The sequence below is a fragment of the Cydia splendana genome, chromosome 5 (assembly GCF_910591565.1).
Source record: "Cydia splendana chromosome 5, ilCydSple1.2, whole genome shotgun sequence".
NCBI lineage: Eukaryota > Metazoa > Arthropoda > Insecta > Lepidoptera > Tortricidae > Cydia > Cydia splendana.
The window spans coordinates 14,163,378-14,183,343 of NC_085964.1; the positions used below are offsets into that span (position 1 = coordinate 14,163,378).

At 35.6% G+C, this 19,966-nt stretch overlaps 1 protein-coding gene across 5 annotated transcripts in view; it reads right to left on the reverse strand.

Moving 5' to 3' along the window:
* The window catches only part of LOC134790789 (sodium/hydrogen exchanger 9B2-like), a 70,295-nt gene that overhangs the window by 13,819 nt on the left and 36,510 nt on the right, over nucleotides 1-19,966 (reverse strand). For 4 of the 5 annotated variants that reach the window (XM_063761722.1, XM_063761724.1, XM_063761723.1 and 1 more), the window contains exons 3-7: nucleotides 13,272-13,363; nucleotides 5,739-5,838; nucleotides 5,493-5,641; nucleotides 5,151-5,382; nucleotides 4,616-4,785 (exon numbers count right to left, since the gene is read on the reverse strand). In XM_063761722.1, coding sequence (XP_063617792.1) covers nucleotides 4,616-4,785; nucleotides 5,151-5,382; nucleotides 5,493-5,641; nucleotides 5,739-5,838; nucleotides 13,272-13,363 — 743 coding nt within the window. Of the gene's footprint in view, nucleotides 1-4,615; nucleotides 4,786-5,150; nucleotides 5,383-5,492; nucleotides 5,642-5,738; nucleotides 5,839-13,271; nucleotides 13,364-19,202; nucleotides 19,714-19,966 lie in introns of those variants that run through there. The other variant, XM_063761727.1, reaches the window with a different exon arrangement.

The following is a 19,966-nucleotide window of genomic DNA, read 5'->3' on the forward strand; positions in this document are numbered from 1 at the left end:
GACTGCATGGTGCAAACTGCCGCAAGCCGACTTCTTCATAGCGTTCGACCATCTCACAAATGCTCCAACTCGAGCACGTTTGCCATTCATTCGGCTTAAATTCACATCATGCGTTGGATAATATGTCCGAAGAATCTAAGGGCTCATCCATGGCACGAGAGGCGATATAGAGCTCTTTGTGAATGGAGGGGTTTGTTCTCCTAGGTGTCCAAGGTATAAGCAGCACTAGCAGCAGTCTTCGTTCGTTAGTTAACAGTTGACGGTGAATACTTAGGATTACTCAGTTACTTTAATTGGTGTGTCAAATAGTTTCTGCAACTGGCTATCCTATCCAGTTTCATTTAATTAATAATTGATGTATATTTGACAACTGTAACATAAATAATACAAAAATATCCATATTGTAATCCAAAAACCAACTTGGGATAGCTAATTAAGACGATAGGTAGGCCCAATGCCCTTGAGCGTCTGGGTGGAGCTAAGCGCTCTGTCCCCGCACCACCCGCTTACCCCGCTCACTGCGATCGTACGTGAATTTTGTATCGCTGCACCGCCACGAGGTTCAAAGAATAAGATACAGCCCAGAGGCGCGCAGTTGGCGCTATACTCGTATAATCTTTTGTTTGCAGATATTTTGTTGTTTGAGTATTAGTAGATCATGCATTTAGTGGAGGTCGTAAATTACATTTCACGGTTAATACGACTCGCGTCCCGCTTAATACGCCAAATATAATTACATTTTTATTATATATTACTTACTCATCCCGTTACGCGCCGTGCACGTTTGTGTAATTAACAAAACTGTCGTATTGGTAGTGTCATTCTATGAAACTTGCTATCTATTTAATCAAACTTGATGAATGAATGAATTTACTAGTAACTTTTGTTTACATAGTTGCTGTGACAGGCATGTAATTAAGACTGGGATAGGATAGGATAGGGACTAAGTAATTTGTAGCTTTTATTATATTATTTATTGTTTTATTTATTCCAATTTTAATAGTTTAATTTTTTTATTGTTGTTAATTTTTAAGTAGGTTTATTTTAATGTAAGTTTAGTTTTGTATGTAGTTTTAATTTTAGGTTACATTTATATTATACGCTGTATTCACTTTCTGTAAGATATCTTTCTTAAAACTAACTGTCACATTTAATATTTATTAAAATGAAATGACCTCATTGAATAAATTAGAAAGTTTAAATTCAATTTAAATTTTTAATTTTAATTTTTGGGTATATTTATTTTATTAGTATTAATTAATAGGAATTTTTAAATTATTATTTTTGACATTTGTTGACAACCAATTATGAGCCTTATAGCTTGAAATAAATGAATAAAAAAAATAAATAAAAAAAATAGTTAGCAAGTTCCATATAATGATACTCTATGCAATACGCCGTTAGCCAACATTTTCTAATGTGTTTATTACCTACCTTAGGTTTTTTGTTTTGTCTAATATCTAAAATTATCTATTTTATCTATTATCGGATCCTTATCGGCGTAAGAATGCGACACCATCGCCATCTGTTTGACCGCTATGGACCACGGAGTGCAAGCTATCGCTCCCATATTTAGTTGCAGTCAGTTACTCCACGACTTTCTAGCTGAGCCTATCGTGGTAGCTTTGAACGTGGAGGTTATGTCGCTCCGTGATTTCTTTGTACCTAGTACCTACTGCTACTGTTTACGTTTGTGCTCGGCCCAAGTGCAGCCAAAAGGTTGTTGTGGCGTAATTACACTAAATCAATAACGCATGGACGTTTTAGTGTTTAAAGTATTATCAGTATTAAAGTAGTATCAGAGGACCGCTTCCCATCAGGCGGCTCATTTGCCGACTATCAGATAAAAAAAGCGGCCAAGTGCGAGTCGGACTCGCCCATGAAGGGTTCCGTAGCAGCAAGTAACATAATAAAATTGCGGTTTACGATTTATGACGTATTAAAAAAAATACCTACTTACTAGATCTCGCTCAAACCAATTTTCGGTGGAAGTTTGCATGGTAATGTACATCATATATTTTTTTTAGTTTTATCATTCTCTTATTTTAGAAGTTACAGGGACACACACACACACACACACATTTTACCACTTTGGAAGTGTCTCTCGCGCAAACTATTCACTTTAGAAAAAAATGATATTAGAAACCTCAATATCATTTTTGAAGACCTATCCATAGATACCCCACACGTATGGGTTTGATGAAAAATAAATGTTGAGTTTCAGTTCTAAGTATGGGGAACCCCCCAAAATATATTGTTTTTTTTTTTCTATTTTTGTGTGAAAGCTTACCAAGTTTCAACAGTATAGTTCTTATAGTTTCGGAAAAAAGTGGCTGTGACATACGGACGGACAGACAGACAGACAGACAGACATGACGAATCCATAAGGGTTCCGTTTTTTTGCCATTTGGCTACGGAACCCTAAAAACATTTCTCGAAAGAAGATATTTAATATTTGCACATGGCCGGGATACCCCTATTATGCCTGCCGAGTATGATATTAAACACACAGCAAAGAAATTATATTTTATGAACGTAAGGCCGGTAAATGTTAACGTGATTGAAATAATATGTATGTATACTTACTTTTCTCAAAAAATGCGTGGAAATACTTATAAAAGTTCAAATAAGGACGGGACGTAATGACAATATTTCCACGCATGTTTGAGAAATAGTACATTACATACCTAGGGAGGTAAATTCGTAAATGCTCCAGATCGCAGGTGTTTGTTGTTGCCATAAATATGCGATTTGGGCTTGTATAAAGCCCGTGGTTTGTATAAAATTTTACGTCTTGCCTTGGCCAGGAAGTGAGATTTTCTTCCCGTCCCGTGGGAAGGTGACGTAAACTTAATTTACTTAATAAACTAACATCATTTTAATAGGTAACAATGCTAAAAATGTAATGGTTTCTGAATCAAACTATATAGTATATACCTACAACATAAGTTGCCAATGTTGATTAATTACATAATTATAATTTTTTAGGAATCGAACATTATTAAATACGTTAATATTTAATGGTAATATGTCGGCGCATGTTCGAAAACATTTTTTATAAATTTCAAATGAAGCTTTCTCAAACATAAGTGGAAATATTGTCATTAGGTTTGTAATAATAGGCTGCGAAACACCGTGTTGCGCGCGCTAAAAGCGCGTCACAACCAAATCAACTTTCTGCAGTTATTTAATCTTTGGCCACAATAACTCCAATTTTATTGCACTTGGGCTCAGCACAAGCATACAGAATACAAGGAAGGCACAGAGCGAAGAGCGACACAGCCTCCTCGTCTCAAAGCTAGCACACGACTGCCGGCCACGCCTTTTTCGAGCTACATACGCACGAAATGTTGAAAAATATTCGATTTCTTAAAAAAAAATGATTAATTAACATTATTCTACGTTGCATTTGTAGTGTCGGTTAAAACATTTATTTTAGTTTAAAAATAACTTTAATCGAATAAACCGTTTAGTAGAAATAGGCAAAGTTAGTCGCAAAACGGCCTCTCGTAATGTTCCTTTTTTCGAAAAATTATAAGTCACAGGAAATAAGTCAAACGTTAAAAATGTTGTACATAAAACGTAGATTCATATATATTTTTTTCATAATTTTTTGTTGAACCGTTAAGAAGATATATACTCTAGAAAGTAAGAGTTTACGGCCAAAAACGGCGCGTAGCACCTTAACAACACTCAAGGTCACGCCGATTTCACGCCGATCATTTATCGGCGGCAACATGGTCAAAAAGCCCGGCGGCGGCGGCGCGCCGGCGCGGCGCACACGTCTATTTCCGAGAAAATAGGATGTGACAGACGGACAGACAGACAGAAGCACGAGTGATCCTATAAGGGTTCCGTTTTTTCCTTTTGAGGTACGGAACCCTAAAAATAATATCAAAAACCTTCAAAGGTTACACTTGGTTGAGATGATGAACCTAAACAAAATTAGAATTGTATAAATAGATGAATTCCATTCCGAATCTGCTATGGTTAATGTACCTATTTGTAATGTAAAATCGATTGCATATCAAATCTATTATTCATATTCAACTGTCAATGGTGTGGATGTGATGGTTGCTTTTATAAAGTTGGAGGTATTTAAAACATTTTACTCTTTTTCACAAGTCCAGAAGAGTCATAGAGTCCATATTATCAAATGGGACCATAGCCCACGTAAGTATATTATGTATACCTACGTTAAACATGTAAATTAAATTTTATTGTAAATAATAATAAATCAGTCAGTCAAGTAAACGATGCTTATTTATGACTATTACATCTACTATATAATTACATAATCCTTCAATTAGAAATCAGGGCTTTATATGGAGTCTGACTGAAAGTAATACACAAGGACAATTACTGAGACAATTCACTCAATCTAATTCAACATTGGCATCGTTTAAATGTACCTATAATATAGATAAGTAATCCTATTAAAGGGCCAGTCCATTTAATTAAATATAACAATTTATGTTGTCAAATTTGGCTTAATGTCTTGGTTCAGTGGATTGTCATGGTTATAGCGAACGTGTAAAAGATCTATGAAGTTTATTTTGCAATGGTGCAAATATCAGGTACTTAAAATTATTAGGAGTAATCATGAGTGACGTACCCCAATCCCAAGGTAGCCCCAGCAAGAAGTGCCCCAACACTGCGCACAGAACACATTCGAAGGTCCACGGTATCAAAGCTAGTTTGATTACAGTAAAGAAGAACTTTTTCATGGCAACGGGGTCCAGATCCAGGCCGGCTCGTGTTAAAATTATTGTTAAAGCTATTTTCCTGCAATGGATAAACATGGGATAAGTTATTATAATTTGTCTTTATATAGGTATATGTTTTTTAGATAAATTAGATTGCTAATTCTGCCAGCGTAAATATTAAATGGCTATGCAATATGGATAAAGATAAAGAAAACCAACGTTACTTTCTAACACTGCGTGATAGTAATATTTAAGAGACGAGTGCTCTATCTAAATAAATGATGGTTACCGACGCGACAAGCAGGATCATAAAATACGCCTGCTCTTCAATATCTTTTTGCACTGGAATGATTACCAATTTCATTACATAATGTTACCAATGCAGCAAAAAGATTGTTTCTTGCTAAGACTATCAACACTTATTGTAAGTAACATTTAACGAACCTTATATACGAGCAGACTTTTTGGTAATCTTCATCAAAGTGGACAAAACCAACATTTTTCATAATAATTCCTACGATAAGCATTCCTATGAGCGCCGGGAGCGTGGTTATCTTGACCATCAGCCAGCCGCCGAAGTAGGCCGCGATGGTGAGCACAGTCAGCGTGAACAGCTGCCCGCCGGGCGCCACGGTGTCGCCCATGATGATCCATACACCCGCCCACACCAGTATGCCTGCACCAAAACACTTATATTACCACCTACAATACCACACTTTCATACAACTTTCTAAGTAAGTACTTAAGTATTAATCGATTCATATAAATCGTAAAGGTTTAATTTACCAATGATGAATACTGATAAGGTCTGCGCGAACTGCCGGTACGATGGACATAGCGGATATGGACATATCTTCTGCCAATGAGGAGGTTCCCACGAGGGAATGCCGGAGTCTTCTTGATGACACTTTGCACAACAAGCGTACCACCACGACCTAAAAGCAATCATAACGTTGTAGCCTAAAATCAAAACTGAGTGAGTGAATATAAGTCACTGTTAATATTCACCGTGAAAATACGCGTCATGCTCACCTTTCTATGTGTTCACTTTGCTGGGATAATGCTTTTTTGGAATAAATAGAGGATGTCGTTGAATATTTCTTGTATCTTCCTTCGATGTGCGTTGGTCGATCTGAGGAGCAGACACGAGCGTTACTCGAGACTAAAGCGAATACAGTGATAGCAATCGATACAGTTAATATAGTATTGTCGTATTGTTCATGTCATGTGAACCGTCAAGTGTCGTCAAAGACATCTGCTCGTTCCTACACCCGCAGCCGTTATTAACTCCAGTAATGCTCCGTTACTCGGAACCCGTTCTTTATTTTAAGAACGATTAAAACTTTGCGTGTAAGTTGACTGTTCACTCAACTTTCGATTAAGTAATCGGATCAATTCAGTAAGATTTACTAGTACCTATATACTTATAGGTTTTACCTGGCCTTTGGACATTTTGAACAGGTTGACTAGGGATTTTATGAATAATACTATACAAAATACTTATTGTAAGAATCCAAAGTGAAGGACAACGCAACAAATCATTCAAATATAATTTGTTGCATACCTATATTAACTGTGATTGATTTGTGGAAAATAAAGTAAACTCATTAGAAGCTAAAGTAAACTTTTCTATTTCTGAAAGTTAGCATACTGGAACATAATTATTTTCCAAGTTCGGCCTAGCCAGCTATACATATTAGGGCTCACGATAGATAACGTCTATAATGGTTTTTTAAGGGTCGTCATTATTGAAAGCGATGATGAGGACCAAAATATTACTGATGAATAGTTAAGTTGCATTTTATCCACAAGAGCGACGAAGTAATGCGATGCAAAGTTTGAGTTGTTTCCTCGTGTTGACTGGTGGAATTGATTTTTAAATTTTAGCGAATGATAACTATTTAATAGCGTTCATTTGGATTTGATTTTTATTGTTTTACATTTAGAATTATGTGGTGAAAAATTTTGTGTCTTACTACGTAGTAAAGTTAGTTTAACCATTGTTCCTTGAAACCTTTGCAACGCTATGGATACCCATTTTAAATTAAAAGCAAATAACTAATTATTGTTCTACAAGGGGGATAAGTTGTGGATTAAACTAATATTGATAACCCAGTATGTTTAAGAATATATATAATATAAAATTCAACCACGTGCGTTGCAAGGCACGAGAGTTAATCAAAATTTGTTACCAAGTGAATCACAATATGTTTCACCACACCAAGGGGCCGATTTTTGAATTTCGACCGCTCGATTTCGTTCAATAATATCTCCAGTACCCGCATTTAAATTCTACTAATAGAATTGAAAACGAGTGGTCAATACCACTCGATTCCCAATTTCTATCGCTCGTATTTCAAAAATTAGCATTTCGCTGATTTCCACCGATGTGACGAAATCGAGCGCTAGAGATTCAAAAATCGGCCCCCAAGGCGAGGGGACTAGCTGTATTATTATATAATATTTATCATTCAAAGTCATCACTTGATATTCCATTTTATCAGCTAACATGAGGAAACTACTCAAAATTTGCATCAAATTACTTTACCACTGTTCTAGATAAAATGCTACTAAGTGAAGTATCTGTTTTTAACCGACTTCAAAAAATCAATTCGCTCGTATTTTTGTATACGTTAAGTTATTTTACTCAAACGTAAAAGGCATACATATAACGATTTTTTGATTTTCATCAACAAATCAAGCAATTTACATTTTTTTTAATGCCAGAAAGTGGAACTGCTGATGAAGACCAACGGAATTGTTCAACGACGCGTTTCACGTTTGGCTATTTAATCTTCTTTGTTAAGCAAGTAGGGCTCTTAGAAATATTTTTGTTATGACGATAGGTTCCATGAGGAATTGAGGGAACACATATTTAATTACACAAACGGGTCTACCGCGATATAATTTCATTGTTTTTACCTTTAATTCCGACGTTTCAGCTGAGTTGCACCAGCTGTGGTCACGGACGGAGTATGGTGTGTGGTGTGGTGTCTTTCCGTGACCACAGCTGGTGCAACTCAGCTGAAACGTCGGAATTAAAGGTAAAAACAATAAAATTATATCCCGGTAGACCCGTTTGTGTAATTAAATATGTGTACAAAACACGAGAGTTTAAAGTGTTATATTGAGGGAACATTCAAATCCGGATCTATTTCGAATTCCTTTGTTACCTTTATTTCCGACGTTTCGACACAAGTTTCACTGGTCATGGTCGCGACTAACTGATGTCCCAGCAAAATGTTAAAACAGAGATTTGTGTCTATATTATTTTATCCCTTTTAAAGTCGTTTTGGAACTAGTATCGTAAAAATATATTAAAGCATTCAACAAAAGTAATTTCAGTTACATGTTATTGAAGTCTTTGTTCAGTGGCTGCGGTCAGCCAGTACACGCATTGTTTCCGTTGTTTGTTATGTTCAGCTTCATTGGATATGGGTTTCTAGAAATGGATTTTATTTTTATGTTTTTAAAATGTCCGACTTGAGATAAATCCAAACGGTTTTTAATATCTGCCCATTTCTAATAAAATATACATCAATTAAGATGCCGTAAGTATTTTATCAAATTTGCGTTATTTTTTTCAAAATAAAAATGAATGTTTATTATTTTTGACATGTTAAGATTCTGTTAATTTTACGTTTATAATTTAATTACGGTTTAAATTACGAAAAGGAATTTATTGAAAATTAAACTCAACAATGTTTTAATACAACAAACTCGGAGTAAATATCTATGGAGCGGCCATTAACAGGCGTTCCCCTCTGCAAAAAGTCCGCGGCCGCCGGTCAAGGAGGTTATATAAAACTAGTTGCCACACGTCATACGCCATTCAGCAAACGTCAGTCTAAGCGGAATGATAGGAGCCGAAAATGCCGAATTGCAGCGTTTTCTCGTTCAAAATGAGATCGAAAACGTCTAGTCTACAAAAAGAACACGTTTCTTATCATATGTAGGTACTATTACATCTAAATATTATCAAATAGTGCATTAACTTTGCAAATAACTAAAAAACATTGTCAATCTGACAGTGATACCAGTGATATGGTATTAGATCTAATTTAGGGTAATTCTAAAGAAGACTTTCTAAATATTATTTAGGTACGAGTAGAATTTCTAATAGGAAATATTATGCGAAACGCTGCGTAGGGGGCGCGACTACCACAATCCATCACAATCTGGGGGTCCGCCGCGGAACAAGAAATATTAAATTTCGTTATCTAACCTCTCTATCACTATTGCATATTTGTGCGATAAAGAGAAAAGAGAAAATTTACTAGCTAGCTTAGTGCTACACTCTGGCGGCAGAACATTGCAGTAATACGCCCTATTTGCGTTGCTTTTTGTATATAATTTATGTAACACATTATTTTTATATAACACCTTAGTTTCATGTCAACCTAATCTATTTAATCAAATAAATAGATCTATAAGAATAAAGAAAAGGGGGACGGGGGATCAAAAAGTAGTCGAAAACATCTCGCGTGATTTGTGCACAACCCCTAAATAACGTAAAATTACCGATAGACTATTTTTTGAAAATTAATTTTTCCTTTAGTTTCTACATATAGCTGGTCAAGCAGATCTTGTCAGTAGAAAAAGGCGGCAAATTTGAAAAATGTAGGCGGGAAGGGATATCGTCCCATAGAAAATTTGAATTTCGCGCCTTTTTTACTGACAAGATTTGCTTGACCAGCTATATATTTTTATTGAACATGTCAAATATTTTATTAATTTAAGGTATTTACGGCTGTCACTTTCCATAAATAGGCACTTTTAATTTATTACTCTGGTATCACCGTACCAATATTAGTGATGGGACACTATAAAAACCAATATCGGTAAAATCGATATAAACATAATGAATAATATACAGATGGTCATGATGCCTAGTGAACACCAGCCATATCGTACAAACCTCAAGGAGTGATATTCCTAGGCAGATTATGATCTGCCTAGTGACCACCAGCCATATCGTGCTAACTTCAAGGTGTGATATTCCTAAGCAGATCGTGACACGCCGGCATGTCATGTTCTGACTAGTGATCACCAGCCATACCGTGCAAACCTCAACATTTAGGCATATCGAATAAGTAGGATGTCCTACATTTTAGCAAATGATAACCATTGAAATGGCTTGACAGCCTACTTATAGTACGTGTTTGGGTAGCGTATGATTTTAGTACCTACCTAGCACCTACGCATTCTGCTCCAAATGCCACATAGAATGCAGCACTAGCAGTGGCAAAAAATGCAAAAGGCAGATTATTAAATGGCGGAGTTTCATGATATGCCTAGGAATATCTCGATATGCCCGATTTTACGATCTACCGCCGATATATATACTAATTATCCCCTACTCAATATCCCTTAAATGACATCCTATGGCCGCGTTCCATCTCTGTCATCAGATCTGCATGCTCAATAGTATATTGCATTGCTTTCAGAAGTAAACCAACATGTAAAATATTAACTAATGAACTGATAATAAAAAATCATTCTATATCAGCTTGCAAGATTCGCCCTAAACAAATTGACAAACTATTAGAACAACATCTAAAAACAATACAAAAATTGAAAGTTAGTAAAATGCTGGTAGAAAGACTTGATATTGTAATATTATTATAATTGATAAAAGCAGAAATTAAAATTCATTGTCAATAAAATATCGACAATATTATCGGCGCGTCCCTCGCACTATCTAGGTTTACTTAAAACTGACGTCATCTCGTTCACGGACAGGGTTGTCTGTGTTTGTTCTTGTACTTGTGTGAATATAGTTTTTGTTAGTGTTTGATAATTTTGTCGTGTGCGTGTGTAGCGACGCATGCTAAAAATGCATTAGTGTTAACATTATTTGTGTGCGTTACCTCGTCCCCCGCGCCAAAAACGACAGAATTTTTCAGATAGAAATTAGTGGGCGTCTCTACTCCATAGATATTTACTCTGAGACAACAAACGGTGTTAGAAATTCTTATTACTTGACTGATATGAATGTTAATAGCTTAAATAAATAAAACATAAAATATATTTTATTCAGTAAAGCAAACAGTTTTACAATATGCTAGTTGGTGTATCTTTTTAAGTATCGATATACTTAGCATAGGCATTTACTATAGAGTCCACAAACATTTTTACATAGTCTGTTCGAGAAACGGAAAACGGTGAAAAATAGAGATAATACTCCTAAAAATACGTGTGATACCTCATTAGATTCGTAATGATGTCTAGAAAAATGTATTCGAAGCGTGTATTAGCACACAAAAAATATCAAAAGTTATAAACAAAAAAAAGGGGAAAAAAGTAGATATTTTTTATTTCCCTCATATCTCAAAAAGTATTAATATTTAAGGAACCAAAATTAATATTGTAAAAGAGAAGGATATTTCCAATCAAATATTCCATACTTGCAGAACTGTATCTCCATTATTTATACTTTTTATTCAACGCTGAACACAGCCCTCCGCGCCTTATTTTCGAGAAACGCGCGCGGCGTGAAAAAACGATTACGTAACATTAAATATAATTTTAAAGATATTAAAAATTAATGACATAGTCCGTCGGTCTCTTGCCACCATCAATGTGCCTGCTCTTCTTGAGCCGACTGGCATTATCAGAGATGATGGCAAGAGGCCCGATGGAGTGTCCTTAGTTCCTTGGAGCTTGGGACGGATGTTGGTGTGGGATGCTACCTTCGTAGACACACTGGCACCGTCCCACCTCCAACGGACTACTGTAAATGCGGGCGGAGCGGCGGAAAGCGCCGAAATTCTAAAACGTAACAAATATAAGAGCCTCGGTAGAGAGTACCATTTTGTACCATTTGGTGTTGAAACTCTAGGTCCATGGGGTCCCAGCGCGCATAAGTTGTTCGCAGAAATCGCGAAGCGTCTGGTTGACGTAACTGGTGACCGAAGAGCTGGCGGCTACCTCGCACAACGTATCAGCATTGCGATACAGCGAGGAAATGCCGCCAGCATCCTTGGTACAATGCCTCAAGGGCCTATTTTAGATTTAAGCTAGTTATTAATTTCGTTTAGTAGTACCACTGTATATATATTGTATGTAAATAAATGTTTTATTTAAATATTAATTGAAAAATTTTAAAAAATTATGGTGTATTTAAAACATATTAACAAATGTACTACTTGTATACATGTATCTTAAAGTTATTTTTTCAATATGTTATGCAATAGTTCATCAACAAAATTTTCTCGAACATCCTTCTTTATTGAAAACGAAAAAAAATATTTATAAATAACTATTGTAAAATTGTGTCGCTTTCTAGAGCCCTTCTCATATACATGCTTAATAAGATCACACTATAAAAGTTTTAATGAAGTTAATACTTTGCTTAAAATAAGTTTTAGAATAACATAGAAAATTAACGAAAAACGAAACATCAAGGTGAAATTGTAAAATATAAAACAATATTATAACCAAACTATTAATTTTTTCAAAACTTTTATAACGTGATCTTATTAAGCATATATATGAGAAGGGCATTAGAAAGTGAGGAAATTTTACAATAGTTATTTATACATTTTTTTTCATTTTCAATAAAGCAGGAAATTCGACAAAATTTTGTTCATTAAAAATTGCCTAACTTGTTGAAAAAATAACTTTAAGATAAATTTCTAGAAGTATTACATTTCTTGACATGTTTTAAATACTCCATATTTTTTGTTTAATTTTCAATGAATATTTAATACCTTTAAAATTATATTTAATGTTACGTAATCGCTTATTCACGCCGCACGCGTTTCCCGGAAATGAGGCGCGGAGGGCTGTGTTCAGCGTTGAATAAAAAGTATAAATAATGGAGATACAGCTCTGCAAGTATGGAATGTTTGATTGTAAATATTCTCCTCTTTTATAATATTAATTTTGGTTTCTTAAATATTAATACTTACTGAGATATTAGGGAACTAAAAAATATCTACTTTTTCCCCCTTTTTTTGTTTATAACTTTTGATATTTTTTGTGTGCTGATACACGCTTCGAATACATTTTTCTAGACATCATTACGAATCTAATGAGGTATCACACGTATTTTTAGGAGTATTATCTCTATTTTTCACCGTTTTCCGTTTCTCGAACAGACTAACAAGCCAACTTTTCTAATAATTATTACACGCCTATATAACACCGACAATAAGGTGGTGTAAATATATTTTTGGAACGTTGGCCTGTAAAGATGTTTGTAAACTCGACCGTAGGTACATTACGTGTCATATAACGTTTAGAAGTCAGGTACCTAAGTCTTAACTCGTCATCTATCTCTCACTGCCTTTCATGTTAGCTTATATAAAAATTGCACCCAAAGATGCAATTATTTAGCTTAATTATTTAGCATCTGATATAACATATAGTGCGATATCAAATAGTAGAAATTAAATAGAATAGATCTAAAATAATTCCATACTAAATTGTTGCCATGCATTTTACGTCAAAAATGTGACAGTTACGTAGGAAGTGGCGCCCTCATTTTTTTTCTACAGTTTTTTGTCGGACTATACAAGGCAGCAAGTATGCTACAATTATTATTAAAAACAAATTACTTACCCCAAGATGTATCCAAGTCTCCTGCCATAGCATTGTGGAGGTTGCTCTTTCGCCGCGATGGCCCCTCCGCTTGACTTGACACGCGGCCATTCCTTTTCAAAAGATAATTTTAAGTAATTATTTAAATATTAAAAAAAGAATTAATTTGACGTATTCATTCTTCAAACATTTAGACTAAACTCTTCAACTAAACAAATTAAAAGTTAAGTCATTTTACTGAAGCAGAAATTTAGCTCTTATTGTGTTCATATGTAAAACAATGCTTCGTAGGCGTGTTTTTAAAAATTAAAGTTATATAAATTAGGTTCTTGCTACACTACAATTAAATTTGCTAAGTCTCCCGAAAGAAGCCCATTAATGTAAGTTTTTTCACATTGGCAGGTTAATCGGATTATTGACGACGGATAGTAATAATTAAATTAGTTAAATACGCTGCCAGTATTAATTTTAACATACTCATCACATATACTTAACATAGTCAACAGGCACATGCTTAGTTAGTCATAAATTAATTTATTTTGTATATTTCGGAAAGTTTTATTATTCACGATCTAAAATTTCTCACGTAAAATGGTTGCACTGTTAGAATCCAGATATGTAATACTTTGGTTAAATTTATATACATATGATATGCTCGGCAAGTTTGATACATAAAACGCGTTTGTGTTTCCTAAATTTGATATTTGCTTTATCATGGTGTGCAATACACCTATATCGTGTTAGTTAAATTGGTAGCATTCAATGAATGGGAAATTTCGGCCGAGGACGAGCATTGCACACTAAAATTTACATACATATTTAACATATTACATCTCACTTTTGCAGGACACTTTTTGTCATTTTTCTGCTGAGAGGGACAGGAAATTATTACCTAAATAATACCATTATAGTACATATTAATGTACATATTCATTAGAATTAAGTTAATTGTTATCAATCTAATTTACATGTATGTTTCAACCGGTAATAATTCTATATAATAATTTAGTAATTTTATTATTAAGACCTCTTGACGAGTAAAGACCTCCTCCATTTTAGTCCACATTTCCCTGTCTTTGGCTATTGTTACCCATTCGTCGCCGACGCATGTTGATACAAAATAAGAAATAAACGAAAAAGAATGAGATGAGCGATGCTGATACCTCTGAAGTTACCGAGCAGTAGCGTCTTTTAACAACCGACAATAACGGCGCGATTCGGGAAATTAATTAGAGATTAGCTAGATACGTTATAGTAAAGATATGTATAGTAAAGATGTGATATACACGGGTAAAGGTACCTTATGGCGGTTGACGCTTACGCTATTATTAGCGCCGCTCCAATATTATTGCGGCGCTATACGACGTAAGCGCCGGCCGCCATAAGGTACCTTTTTCCATGGAACGTCACATATCTTCACTATTTCATATCTAGTGAATCTCTAATTCGTTTCCCGAATCGCGGCGTTAGCCGCCATAAAGTACCTTTTGTAGTGGAACGTCACATATCTTTACTATTTCATATCTAGTGAGTCTCTAATTCATTTCCCGAACCGAGCCGGAAGTGATTGTAAATTTAACGTTGAAGTAGTCTAATATTTACTGATATTGTCGTTGGGCAGTTACCAAGGGCGCAAAACTTTGCTTGGTAATTTTTTTAGCTTTAGTTATATTAATTGTAGTTAATTTTAGTTTTATATTAATTTTATAACACTTATAAGTTTGTTAAAAATATTGTCGTTCTATTTAGTTTGATAATTACTATATCTTTGAGCAAATGAGCATGTACGTAGATAAGTAATTATAAAATTCTTAGATTTATTCGCTATCAAGTTGTTATATCGACCTTAGTTCAGGCGTGTAGAGAGGAATGAGTTGGCCGCAGCGATGGCGGAATGCTTGTTTTAGGCTTCCCGTAGATGAATTCGTTTTTTTGCGTGATAAATTAAAAAGAATATTGAAACTTAAATCAGTAGGTTTATCGAACTAATAGGCCAACATGAATCTAGTAGGTATTTAAATGGATCAGGCATGAGGGGTGGGGGGAACTGATGAACGGGTTAGTCTTATGTACATATCTTTCAGTAGAAAGTGCTATTATGAGTATTGTTTGTCCTCGTCACAGTCTCACATTTTTTTTATTTCCTTACCGTAAATTTAATATGGTTTACGGTTAGGTGGACGTATGTTTTGTGCCTCACGGACGCACGCGTATAGTACATTTATTAGATCCTACCATCTATCCTCCTAAGTCCTAGGTCCAACCATACAAATGAAAAACCCAAAACTTGATACTGAAATAGAGTTGATTTTTATTTGTTTGAAAATTTAATGAAACAAAAGAAATGCAACTCTGTTCCAATCGAATATGGTTTAAATTTTATCGAACTGAAGAAGTACTATAGGTAGGACCTTGGGCCTTAGGAGGCTATGTAGGTAACTGACATCGAACCGATATTAGAATGATATTGGAATCAGCTTTCATCCGCGCGGGCGTCTCGTTCGCACTAAAATGAACGCGCTAAGGACAGCTAACTAATATGATTCCAATATCATTCTAATATCGGATTGATGTCAGTGTATATTCGAATTGGCCTGTACCTAAGTCAGTAGACTTGTCTTCCTTGTTCCTGGTAGTAGACAATTGAGGATAAGAGTAGGTATATTAAAAAAGGTAGGTAGGTAAATTATTCTTCAGGGTAAAAGTACGTAGAGACAGACATTTAGCGTCTCTATAAGTATAGAAGATGAGTGATAAGAATTGATGGAAAAGTACAGTCAGCGATAAAATCTTGTGTAGGAAATGAAATTTTCAACAAAGAACTTACATATCTATTACCGTCTATGTTATTATAGGTATGTATCATACCTACGATATAAAATAGAGTTCCATTATATAAATGCAATAAATATATTTTGTTAAAACTGTACACGGGATGGAAAATAGATATCTACTGCACAAAAAGTATGATCGTGTACGGGGATCTTACGTTTTGCGATCGTCGCGGGTCGCGGCACGGCAGCCGGCAAGCCTCCGCGAGACGTCATGTGCTAGCTTGTGAATTGTTGATCCTATGTGGGTCACATTGGGCACTACGTACTTGTTATACCTATGAACACGACCACACCATATACACCTTTAAGAAGCTTCAGTTATGGCTTAGATTATCGTTTGTCGCGCCATTATAAGTCGTAAATGTCATGGTTGTGCGAACGATTAATAGAACGTATTATTCGCATAATAGTTACAGGAAAATACTCTTAAAATACATCAATTGAGCATACCACATGAGTGCTAAGACACTGACATATTGGCATAGGAAAGTTTGATTACGAAGATGACGTAATAGTCAAACGCGTCTATGTTTTATTTAACAATTGAACGTGCGTGCGAAATGATAATGTACCTACCTAGGAGATCATATCAGTCGTGATTTATGAAATGTGGGTTGAGAGTCATTCGTCAAAAACTTTACAAGTCGTCAGCGACGGGTAACATAGTACATAATTGAAATCTAGGTAAGCTTGAACCTAAAACATTAGGCGTGCTTAATTTATTTTAATTTTCCTAGAGGCCATAACATAAAGCGTTTAGTAGTGGTTACGCGTGACACATACAATGGCGTACTCTAAAAAGTGAAATGCGCATTTACTTGACGTTGGTCTTTCATTTTCTAAGCGAGTAACATTTTTTTGTTGGCCCAGTTCAAATTTACAGTCCAATTCAAGTTTTAGTTATTAGATCTCACTCCGATATGACACTGACAGATCAGTATCATATCGGAATGAGATCTAATAACTAATACTTGAATTGGTCTCTTATTGTTGAAGTGAAAACTTCTTTAGCGGCGTTGTGCACTTTTTGTGATGGGGAAAAAATGTTAAACTCGCGACAGCGTAAGACGTAAGACGCTTCGTAAGACGGACACGTGACCTGATCGAAAAACTGTTACAATGTCATCGAGCTTTCACTTCTGCCGGCACTCCCGGAGTGCAACCCGTTGTTTTTTTTATCATAGTAGGTAGGTAGGTGTCGTCCTACACGTGTTCAGTACATGTCATGCTCATTCAAGTCTTGGAATTTGGTTGTAATCCGAACCTAACAGAGTGCCTATTAAGAATCCTTCGTTGACCGCTTCGCTAGTAATACTAAGACCTCCGATGTCACAATCTAGAAATCAAATTATACTTGTCCCTTGTGTTGCGTTTGAGATGTAAACGTTTTGTAAATATTATACCTAGTTTTTGGCAGTTACCTAATTACAAAATCGAAATCTAGATATTTAACATACCCGGTCAGTTTCAACAGAATTTGGCCAACAACCAGAAATACGGCATTTAATTTATAAGCTGTGGTCAATGCTGAGTTAAGCTCTGTGCAATTAAGGTAATAGAGTTGTACGCTACGCAATATTAGACGGTACTCGTAGGTTAAGATTAACAATTGAATGCGTGTAAGTTCGTATTTAAAGGAAGTTAATGTAGGTCAGTAAAGAAACAATTACCACCTATTGTCATTTGATTAAAGTAATGTAATATTATTCTTGGGGAGCTAGAGCGTCGCCTGCAGGAGAGGGGCCTCGACCTCAGTCTCCCTCGTTCCTGGCGTATATAGAGGTTGTCCATCGCGGTTCAACGCGGAAACGCAGCAAGCGTGATGGGCACCTTTGAGTCGGGAGCGATGGAGCATTGTTCGAGTAGTTAAGGAGATTTCATAGTTTAGTTTACTTAAGCACCTAGGTTTTAGGTTTATTTATATTTAGTTGTAGTCGGCTTTTTATTGTTATGTTATAAGTAAGTCTTTGAGTCTAATAATATTATGTTAATAAAAGAAAATATATTTTCAGTTGACATTAATTGAATTATTTTTGTGCTCATGTCTAAATATAATTTGTATATAATATATTCAAGTACTTACTTAATGTAATTGTAACTCTATTTATACAACTTGATGTTTTGGTAATAAAATTAAGTTTAGATTACCATCGCAAATCGGATTTTAAACACTCGAGTGGCGGAGTCGTCTAATATTACTAATAGAATTTCAGAAAGTTGTAATGTCATTTTCATTTATCAATCATTTTATAAATAAACACATACTCATTTTTAGGGTTCCGTACTTCAACAGGAAAAAAACGATACCCTTATAGGATCACCCGTTCGTTTATCTGTCCGTCTGTCACAGCCTATTTTCCCCGAAACTTCTGGACCAATTTGGTACACATGTAAGCTTGTAACCCAAAGACGGACACGTAAGGTAAACAAATGAATTTTAACATGGGAGCCACTTTTGGGAGGTAAATGAGAAAATTAAAAAATAAAGATTTTTTAAACTATATCGTGTTACATATCAAATAAGCTCATTGCGAGAACCTCAAATATATATTTTTTTATAATTTTAGGATAAACAGTTTAGAAGTTTTAGAAGCAATGTACAGTCGAGCGTGATTCGAACTTAATTACTTTAAAGACATTTCACTCATGTTTCACATAAAAATACATTGTTAAAAACTGTGTAATGTACGGAACTCTTGGAAGTTGGAACGCGAGTCAGAGTCGCACTTGGCCGGTTTTTTAACACCAGCTGCATGTAACTTACCAATTATGATTAAGTACATAATATGCAACCTGACTTAATTATTTACACAGATAGATAAAAACAGAACAGATAAGATAGTTAAGGGAAAAGAAAACGGGTAGGTAGTTTAAAATACGTGATCAGGTTCAATGGTAATTGAATAATATACAACTCTTTTTCCTAACAAATAAATACTACCCGCTTTTATGCTTTCTTGAATATCAAGCGTATTAAATGATGTTCTATTTAATTAATAACGGTATTAGTTTTCATTTTTATAATATGTGTGATATAATATAAATAATTACTAGTAAATTTGTTTGATGTGGTTATAAAATCGAAAAGCTACAAAACGCTTATTTTGATAAAACTTACCAATGCCGGTTAGTGAGAGCTTCTGTCTCAAGGGATGAATCGGATGGTAAGTAGCTGTCGTAGTGACAATTACTAAGGCTGCTGTGAGACATCCTACATGGCACTCGGGGATTGTTCAATAGACGTGAGGTTAGCGGTAGTGTCGTGTGCGCGGAGGCATACTGTGGAGCCCAGCGCGCTTCATACCTATGTCGCGGCGAATGTGCATCTTATAATAAGCGAAGGTTCGGCTGCGGCTGAGCCGCCCACCGCGCCTCACCCCGGGCACGTGACTGCCGAGCGCAGCTGAATTTCACCGGCCGGCGGACCGGTCATTGGCCGACATGTAAAAAACTCACTTATGAACAACAGTGAGCCCTGTGCCATAGAAATTCGCGTACGCAGCCCGCGGCTACAGCAGCGTTTATGCCGATACGAGGACGACGACTAAATACATCGATTGTTGGGCGACACGCGGCGGAAGTCTGCTATATGTTGATACGAGAGTTCCAAACAACGCTCGTAAGTAGGTACCTACAGCAGAGGCTCCCGCACCGCTTTGGCGAGGTACTCACTACCCACACCCGAGCACGATCGCAACCTCGCGCCCTCTGACAGGACACGCGGTGTTTTAATGCTATGAATCATACGTTACGGTTACAATTCATTACTTTATGTTTCTAATAGATTTTTACCGTAATGTGTACTCAATCGTTACAAACATCTTGATAAACCTCTTTAACTGTCAGATAGGTATAAAGTATATCATGCGGAGTTGTTGAGGT